The sequence below is a fragment of the Cyclopterus lumpus genome, chromosome 5, assembly GCF_009769545.1.
Source record: "Cyclopterus lumpus isolate fCycLum1 chromosome 5, fCycLum1.pri, whole genome shotgun sequence".
Classification (NCBI taxonomy): domain Eukaryota; kingdom Metazoa; phylum Chordata; class Actinopteri; order Perciformes; family Cyclopteridae; genus Cyclopterus; species Cyclopterus lumpus.
This window is the reverse complement of record NC_046970.1, coordinates 23402258-23412304: the sequence shown is the minus strand read 5'-3', so window position 1 is coordinate 23412304 and position 10047 is coordinate 23402258. Positions and strand designations below refer to the sequence as shown.

The window sequence follows — 10047 nt, the reverse complement described above, 5'->3', positions numbered from 1 at the left end:
CGGAGCCAACACTGAGTTGTTGAAGTTAATAGTCAGGTCGTGGGTGGGAGAGCCTTTTCCTGGAAGGAAGAGTAGCTCAGTCTTGTCCGGGTTAATTTTCAGGTGGTGAGCGGACATCCACTGAGAGATGTCGGTCAGGCAGGCAGAGATTCGTGCTGCTACCTGTGTTTCAGATTGGGGAAACGAGAGGATCAGTTGGGTGTCGTTAGCATAGCTGTGGTAGGAGAAGCCATGCGAGCGAATGACAGAGCCGAGAGAGTTGGTGTACAGAGAGAAGAGAAGAGGACCAAATGAATAAAGTCGATAACTTACCGCCCATCTTAGTTCCTGTTATGTTTGTCAAGCTTTCAGTACAATGCAGGTTCGATTTATTTCACTGAAATGAACCCTAACCCTAACCTCAGGACAAGTTGCGGCCTTCAGTCGGGCTTTTTGTAACGTAACCTGCAGCCAGACATAATAATGTAGTGAGCTAAAGACAAGCTAACTCTTGGCTTGCAAGCAACGCTCGGTTAGCCGGACATGCTAACACTAGCGGCTTTTGTTGGAGGTAAAAAACATGGTTTAGTCCGTGTGTTGCACTTTTGCTGATGTCTTTGGAGCTAAAAACAGAGAGAGTTCTGGAGAGAGACGGCCAGGATTTGATTGGATGATCACTCTTTGGGGGAGGGGTTAATTGAGCGTTCAGTGGTGAGTATAAAAAACAAAAGAAATGAAATTAACTGAAATGATGAACGATGATCATCTGTATTAGACGTCTGCTAAAAGATGATTTTAAGACTTTATTCTGCAAGTGAAAACAGTAGAAACCTCAGAAGAACAGCACAGTGGACACAGTGGAAACTACAGGACATCACCTGTTCTCTCACACACACACACACACACACACTCACACACACCCTTTAACCAATCAGTGACGATCCTTCACAGTCCGGTTCTTTAAGTCATCCGAATAAAAAAAGGTCACAAAGACTTTCAGACCAAACAGGAAGCGGCGTGCGCAACAGTCCGCTGACTCCGTTCGCCGCCGATCCTTTTTTGTCGTCGACTTCTCTGAACGAGAGAATAACCCGCGGACGCCATCGTCCACGGCATCACAACCAAAGGCTTCAGCCGGTCTTCAGAGGACGGCCAGGTCGTGGCAGCTCTTGGAGCGCACTTTGACCGCCATGCGCTGGTTGTTGCGCGCCACCAGTCGGTCCAGGAAGCGCCGGGCCTTCTGGGTGAGGCTCTCCTTGCGCTTGTAGGCGGAGCCTCGGCGCCGGACGGCCTCGGCGTCGTCTCGCCGGAGGCGGATCTGCCGGATCACGCCCTCGAACAGCTCGGTCACGTTGTGCTGCAAAGACGCCGACGTCTCGATGAACTTACAGTCAAACACCACCGCGCACGCTCGGCCCTCTGGGAAACAAAGACGCAAATTCATCTGAGTAGAATCCATCAAATGTTACCTGTATTTTGTATTCATGTACACCTCGTGACCTTTGACCCCCCCCCCCCACACCTTCCACAGCGACTTCTCTGGACCGCACCAGGTCGCTCTTGTTGCCCACGAGTATGATGGGGAGGTTCTCGGCCTGGCGGGTGCGTCGCAGCGTGATACGGAGCTCGGCGGCGGCGTCGAAGCTGTCGCGGTCGGTGACGGAGTAGACGATGACGTAAGCGCTCCCGACCTTCAGACAGTCGTCCTGAGAGGAGTCGTCCTCCTCCTCCTCCTCCTGACAGGTCATGGACACGAAGATGGAGGGAAAGAAACATCTGAGTTTTAAAATCGAAGATTCTTCTAATATGTTCCTGCTCTTAGAAGGCCTTTATTGTGAAGGAGCAACAGGAAGTTGAGCAAACTGGTCAATAGTGATACTCTTGGTGGTTCAGTGATGTAATACAGCTGTATGAAAATTCAACACTTGGCCAAATGCATCTCATTCATTTTTATTTTTTTACTATTACGCAAAGAAACAGCAGAACTCTGACTTATTGATATACAACTTTTGGGGTTTTCTAGATAGTATTCGGTCAAATGTTTGAAATAACAAAAGTTCTCCTCTTTATATTGTGATCTCAACGAATTAAGCTTATGTTCCTGGGAGATCCCAAAATAACAAAAAAGATTATTTGGCTTTTTATTTCATGATCTCGACATAATTATTCAAAGCAAAAAAACTAAAAAGAAGAGAGAAATCTCATTGAAATCCATCACATCAGGTCATGTACCCAAAATCTACTGCACACACACACACACACACACACACACACACACACAGTACCAGTTTGTCGTTCTCCCAGGTATCCATGACGATGAGTGTGGATTCCTCTCCATCCACCGTCAGTGTTCGCTCGTATGTGTCCTCTGCAACAAACAACAAACAATAAACAATAAGCACATGGACATTTACAGATGGCGATCTATCCATAGCTGTACTGGACTAACGACCAACATCTCAGGCCGCGAGCATGGCTAAAAACAATAAACAACACGGCGGACACACAACAACTGCTATACCTCATCATCATAAAGTGACACACAACAACAATGTAAACACACGTCGAACCAAAGCAGAAAGTAAAGCAGGCATTGAGCTCCGTTGACCTGAAAACTAACTGCCCCCCTCGCACCAAGTCGGACTGTCAGATCGATACAGGTCGTCAATCATGGCCTCGGGCCAATCGACACGTGACACGGGAGATGATGATCAATGATGTCGGGTCAGTCAAGGTTGTGCCGTCGGATCAAAGTCAGAGACAGAAGCTGAGCTTTATTTATCAATAGTTTAAAGATGCTTTATTCATCAATAGTTTAAAGATGCTTTATTCATCAATAGTTTAAAGATGCTTTATTCATCAATAGATTAAATATATTTATTCATCAATAGTTTAAAGATGCTTTATTCATCAATAGTTTAAATATATGTATTCATCAATAGTTTAAAGATGCTTTATTCATCAATAGTTTAAAGATGCTTTATTCATCAATAGTTTAAAGATGCTTTATTCATCAATAGTTTAAATATATTTATTCATCAATAGTTTAAAGATGCTTTATTCATCAATAGTTTAAATATATGTATTCATCAATAGTTTAAAGATGCTTTATTCATCAATAGTTTAAAGATGCTTTATTCATCAATAGTTTAAAGATGCTTTATTCATCAATAGTTTAAATATATTTATTCATCAATAGTTTAAAGATGCTTTATTCATCAAGTTTACAGATGCTTTATTCATCAATAGTTTAAATATATTTATTCATCAATAGTTTAAAGATGCTTTATTCATCAATAGTTTAAAGATGCTTTATTCATCAATAGTTTAAATATATTTATTCATCAATAGTTTAAAGATGATTTATTTGTCAACAGTGTTGTTTTCATGCTAAGCTAAGTTAACCGGTAGCTTTATATTTACTATACAAACATGAAAGTAGTATTAATATTCTTGAGAAGGAAGCTGCTAAGCATATTTCCCAGAATGTGTGACTTTCCTTAACGCATCTCACCAGGTTGGCCAGTTCATCTCCTGAAGCCCAGGAAACATTTTCTCCAAAGAAAACCAACTTAGTCCTCTTTGCATGAACTGATAAACAGACAGCACTATGTAGCCAGTTTGCTAACATTAGCCACCAGAAGCTACCGGACCAAGAAAGTGTGTGTTCAACTCACACAAGTGTGTTTTATTAATTAAGAATAAAAGCAATCTCTTTTTAGTTTGTACCTTTCTCTCTGGTTTAAAGTGAGAACTATAAAACAATTAAACTCCACCTCCGGGCTGTTCCTCTTTCTCCGTGATCCCGGCAAAGATTCCCGCGAGGCTGGTCTTTCCCACGCCGTGGTCGCCTAGCAACACCACTCTGTAAACACAGTCCGAGTCGCTCTGCGAGTCGTCGTCCGAGTCCGAGCTCCACTCGGCGCGGTAGTGGAGGGACTTGTCTCCGGGGTGGTAGGACGCCGACTGCCCCAGTGGAGGGTGGCTGCGCGGCTGCTCGGGGTCCGGCTGGGTGCTGCCGGGGAGCCGGTGGTCCTGGAAGTCCCGAGTCCAGGACGGTTGCCGGTAGAAGTGGGCGGGGGGAATCGGCGTGCTGCCTCGCCGCCGCAAGGGCGCCTTCTCTCTCTGTGCGTTGAGGGTCATGCTGCTACGGTAACGGCATCAGGGCAGGACAGACCTGAGGGAGGAGACGGTATCAGGAAGAAAAGTCTGGTTGACTAGTCTGTAAGATTCCTTAAAGGTCTTCCGATTGACTTTCAAAAGGATCAATCACAGAGCGTTACTTTGGCATAGAGGGGCAGAAGTCCCGCCCCCTCTCAAGCACAATAATCTCAGTTTTTCTGTCCTTTTTCCAAGACTTCGGCCGCCCTCCAGTAGTTTAACCCCTCCGGTTGCTTTAGTGACGTAGAGGTGTACGACAGGGCGTGTCAGTACACTGTGACGCCACCACCAGGTGTGCTTACAGGTGCAACCAGAGGGGGCGTCGAAACGCTGACGGTAAAACACCACCCTGTGCGCCGCTGTTTTTTCAGGCCATGTCTTATTCTCAAGAGACTTCCTCTTCAAAGGAGGTTGAACAAATAAGAATACATCAAATTAGTTGGCTGGTCATAATTTCACCCGGAATATCTAAAAAACAATTTTACTGGACTGGAAGAAAAGTACATTTTGTTCACGGCTGAATTCTCAGAAGTCTCTAGTACATCAACTCAACCCTGACAGAAAATATCGGAGGGGACGGGACACCGAGACGGAAAATGTCAATCATTTGTAGGATAATGTAAAGCTCTTCATTCTACGCACTACCTTCGCACTAACTATGCCTTCACTTAACTCTGTTAAAGGTCAAATGAAGATTTTTAAGGCCTCCTGTTTCTAATATTGTCCTTCTTCGTAGGATCCATAGACATGTCAATAGTGCTTTCATCACGCCGTCAACACCGAGTTACAAAAAATCAGAGTTGCACGACCAAGCGCCCGACCACTCGCACCTGTAGACTGTATATAAGAAGGGGAAGTCGTCACGGTGACGTCACCTCATTGGTTTGCGGACTGACGTTTTGAAGACTCCAGTTGGGCGATTTTGTCGTCTCCATGTTTTTGTTTTTTTTAGCAACTAAGGAACAGAAGTGACCATATTTGGAATGCGGTGAAGTGACGTAGAGACCTGTCAATCACAGTAAGCCCCGCCCTAAAGCATACCTTGCTTTATGGTCTACATGGAGCAAAATTGACAAAATAAACATCACGCTGTATTGAAGTCTCATGTTTACAGTGTTTACTGAGGGAATAAATCAAGAGAGATACATTTTCTCATTCGCCTCCTGCTGGTCAGTAGAGAGAATGCACATTTTGAAACACTTCCGCATCGGCTTCAGTCTGCAGAACCGGAGGTTGCCGCCTCCTCGCACCACGAACCGGACGTGAATACAAAATGTTCTGGCGCCGCAGGAAGTAGAAACTACGCTTTACATGCACTGACGTGCACTAAAAGCACGGTCAACCGGCCCGGCTACGTCAAAAAAGCAAGTTGAAGCTGTGACAACACCACACTCTGCTCAGGAAGACGTCACTCCACTATATGTTTACATAGATAATAGTAGTTTGCTGCGATATTAAAGCGCAGAATGTTCAATGAAGCTCCTTTAAGTTCAAACCGCTTTAGTTTGAAAGAGAGTAGAAACAGGGCACTATTAAATAGAATAAACCTTTTGAAGCAGGTATAAGTTATTTCCTCCCTGAGAGTTGGATGGAAAATGTTCGAGAGATAAGATAGATTAATGATAGAAGAGTAGCAGAGGACTTTTTTCCACCATATATTTACATTCCCTGGGACAGCCATTCACGACGAAACTGAGCTGAGCTTCACGCTGTAACGTGTGCAGTGTGTTTTCATGCATTTTAACACATTAACACATACATTACTTATAATGTATAAATAAAACTGTCTCAGAATCAGTAGAAAAAGCTGTACATTTAATTAAATGACTGTAAAGTAAATAAACAAAACAGATTCTAATGTTGAATTGGTTTAAATTCTGGTTACTAGAAACCGTATGCACCCATTAGGACCTCTAGTATGCATAAGAGAGCACAGACACAGACAAACCTCCTATAATAAATAATTCAGGTGTTTAAAGGTGCCAAGTACCACAGTCAGTGATAGTGAGGGCGAGTTAGACCAAGAGCTCCTGTGGTTGAGGTAGTTAGTGAACTAGTCACTTATTCTGGGTGTAACATCTCGTAGCTTTAAGATGTTCTCTTCTTTGCTTTTCACAACAGAATGAAGCACCAGACACTCGGGAGGTCAAAGGTCAGAGGCCTCTCTTCTGTAAAATGTCATGCAGTACACGACTGCGAGTTTAGCTTAATTAAGGCCACCATGCGCTTTTAGGAAAATAAGATCAAACAGAAGCATTTCCAAATTACACCTAAAATGTGAAATATGCCGAGATGTCATTATTATTATTATTATTATTATTTAAAATGTGATTTTGTTCTTGCATGCAAACTATCTGGAAATGATGTGCTAATATAATGTGATTTGTTTAATGGTCATTTCACAAGTAAGATATAATTAAATGTGTGAAAACTCAAATTTAACAAATGCTGTTTTTGTAACAGACAGCTAAAAAAAAAAACAAAGCAATAAAAACAACAACAGAGAATAACAGCCAATAAACAGATGGGTAGACAGATGGACAGATAGACATCAGATAGATAGACAGATAGACAGATATACAGATAGACAGACAGACAGACAGACAGACAGATATATAAACTTACCGTACCCCATCCACAGTCCTGTGTTGGTCCGGCCTCAGTAACAGAACTGAGCGCGGTCTCTGGGTCTCTGGCGGTGTAACAGTACCCTGGTGCCACAGTAACCCGCCTGGAAAAAAAAAAGTTCCACAACAGCGTTAAAAATTCAGCAGTGGAATCACAGAGTTATCTAGCTCCCTCTGTGTGTGTGTGTGTGTGTGTGTGTGTGTGTGTGTGTGTGTGTCTGTGTGTGTCTGTGTGTCAGAGCGACAGCAGAGGAGAAACAGATAACTGAGGAGGGAGTGTGTGTGTGTGTGTGTGTGTGTGTGTGTGTGTGTGTGTGTGTGTGTGTGTTAGTTTAGGGAACATTTTGGACACTTCCTGTTTTAACCAAAAGACCCAGTTTGTCTTCATGAAACAGTTTACAGAAGATTGAAGAGTCGACGTGCATAAAACACAACTAACATAGAGCTTCCCCGACGTAGATGGACTAAATAAAAGATTTACATATTCAGTTGATACACTAACTACAGGATGAGACATGTGTCTTTTATTTAGGACATGTTTTAAAAAAGATACTGAATGTCTAATTAAGAAAAAAGCATTGTGGTCAACGCACATTTAAATCCAGTATTTCTGCTGAGTGTTAAAGTCAAACACAATTTAAAAGAAGATTGATGGCACACTTTAAACTATTTTTAATGGTTTAAATTACAACTGTTTTTTTTTTTTTATGTCTTCTTTTCTCGGGAGCTTCGTCAAGTCTGAGATTTCAGGACAGAAAGCCTGCGTCAGGAACCGAAAGTGTGGAGTTTGAAAGGTGTTTTCTGGGATATGAGGGGTCATATTCTCCTTGGGAATCATCCAACTCCCTACTCCATCGCTATGGTAACCCTTTAACTTTCCCTGAGCGTCGCATAACTTGGATTTAGAAAAAGTAATTGTGAGATACTTAAAAAGTCAAAATGTGGAGTATCATTATCATTGTTCATTTTTGAACCTCAGAACCTCCCTTTTTTGTGTGTGTGTGTGTGTGTGTGTGTGTGTGGGGGGGGGGGGGGGGGGGGGGGGCATGAGCCGACATGGAAAATTAGATTATAGAGAAATCACACATCACTTCCTTTGTGTCGGTGTGAGTCTCTCTTACTGAAACTCATCACAGATGTTCAGATTTGATCCACCCCTCAGTTTAAAAGTTTAACATTCAAGGGGAGGAGTTTCCTCCCAGACGGCCTTCGCTTCATCCAATCCCGTGAGCCCAGAGTACAGCTCCTCTCAGAAACCAATCGGTGATCATCGACCCCTTTATCGAGGCCAATCAGCAGCTTCCTGCTCCACCAGCAGCTCCGTCACGCCCCCTGCAGGCGGACTGATGTTACTGCCTGTGTCATTCACATTCAAATCAAAGCCTTTTATCCTAAAATCAATTCCTTTATTAAAGTTGTGGCTCGTTATGTTTCTCCTCTTCTCCCAATGCACTGCAGGAGGCGTCCCCGAGAGGTGAGACAGGCATGATGGGATGCAGCCGACGACTGAGGGTTGAGGTCGTCAGTTTAAACCTGATTGTCAGCAGGAGGAGGAGGTGAAGAAGGAGAAGGAGGAGGAGCGGCTGGAGTGAAGGACATACAGAAAATTGTTATAATTACGCTGTAAAAATGTTTTATTTATGTATCCATGCATATTTTTCTGCTCACCTGGCGGAGTCATCCACGTCCACAGTGTGTTGTGAAGAGCGTTCATTGCTGCAGGAGGGAAACAAGTCGATATCAAGCTTCAGTCAAAATGACGGGAAAAAAACCCAAATAATTCAGATTGTTTCCAGTTTTATCACACAGTTTGATACAAAAGGTTCAGTGTCGACTGTATTTCAACTCGTCGCCAGCAGGGGGAGCTGCTGCTCTCTGAACTGATGGTTCAGAGTCTCTAAAAGGAAGATAATGACTTTAAATGACTAATTAAAAGTTTAAAGTAAAGGTTTTAATAAAAGTCGAACATCTCAAAGGTTGAATAACTTTATTTACATTTATTTTTTACAGCGATTCAGGAAATCTTCAGAGAAAAAAACCTTGTTTTGTTCTTTATTAGTTCTTTAACTTTCAAATATTTTTACTGTTACAGTTTTTCTTTCATTTCTTTTTTAGTGTGATTATATTTAAGACGGTTTGGTTCAATATCACCTCTCCTGGGAAGAGAAGCTTCTGTTGACGACTGGTTTGATCCACAATCTGAATCTCGATCTTCCTCAAGTTCTTCTCCAGGTTCTGCTACATGCTCCTCCTCAAGTTCTTCTCCAGGTTCTGTTACACGCTCCTCCTCAAGTTCCTCTCCAGGTTCTGCTACACGCTCCTCCTCAAGTTCCTCTCCAGGTTCTGCTACACGCTCCTCCTCAAGTTCCTCTCCAGGTTCTGCTACATGCTCCTCCTCAAGTTCCTCTCCAGGTTCTGCTACACGCTCCTCCTCATGTTCCTCTCCAGGTTCCACCAGGAGAACGAGTCGGTCCAGCAGGTGGTCCAGCAGCTGTTGGGCGTTCTGTGACTCGGTTCTGATGGTCAGGACACGAGCGGGTTTTCCTGCTGAGATCCGCAGCACAGTTTGGTTTCTGAGGAATCAAGAACCCAGAGATGCTAAATAAAAACTAACCAACGATTGATGTCCACTTCTCACGCAGTCTTTGGTTCTTACCTGCGTCTGCGGTTTCCGAGGATCCAGCACAGAACCAGCAACACCAGCAGAACCAGCAGCAGAACCAGCAGCAGAACCAGAAGGGAGGCGATGAGTTCAGAGGTCATCGTCACTCAACTCTCTGGAGCGGCGATGGGCTCTGCTCCTCAAAACAACAACAACAACACGTTTAGGGAGGAACAAGTTTATTCTTGAGCTTGAAACCAGCAGCTGAGAACATGATCTGACCGCAAGGTCCATTTAGTAGCTTAAGGCGGTATCACATCATCTTCGTCAGAAGACACAGTTTTAAACCTCAAGTTTTAAACTTCTTCTATTCCACAACTGGGAAAACTTCCTCAGGTGATGAAGATCATGTGATGCGATAGAAAGCTCCTGATTCAAATCCTCTTTTTAAAGACGGATATTAGATAAATAATCAGGAAGTTGTTCATATACGTTGTTTAATAAACAGGAAACTAGCAGAACTTCACTCTAGTAGTCTGGAGAAAGTCAGAGTAAAGATCTGTAACATACCTTCCACCGCTGTTGATTTTAAGTAAATCAGTTGTTCAGAAATGATTTAGAAAGATTTTAACAGTCTGAATAAGTTGAAAGAAAACATTCTGTTTTGTTTATTAAACC

General features: G+C 43.2%; 1 protein-coding gene across 2 annotated transcripts; it reads right to left on the bottom strand.

Moving 5' to 3' along the window:
- Positions 1-813: 813 nt before the first annotated feature.
- rem1 (RAS (RAD and GEM)-like GTP-binding 1) lies at positions 814-6976 on the bottom strand. Of its 2 annotated transcripts, none has more exons than XM_034533109.1 (5): positions 6766-6976; positions 3756-4156; positions 2265-2347; positions 1502-1715; positions 814-1398 (listed from the first exon to the last, which is right to left on the bottom strand). In XM_034533109.1, exons 2-5 carry the CDS (start codon positions 4120-4122, stop codon positions 1121-1123), a joined length of 942 nt encoding a protein of 313 aa, XP_034389000.1. In that variant the 5' UTR covers positions 4123-4156; positions 6766-6976; the 3' UTR covers positions 814-1120. The 2 variants fall into 2 exon arrangements, with proteins under 2 accessions (XP_034389000.1, XP_034389001.1); XM_034533110.1 differs by having other exon boundaries at positions 6771-6976.
- Between the last annotated feature and the right edge of the window lie 3071 nt (positions 6977-10047).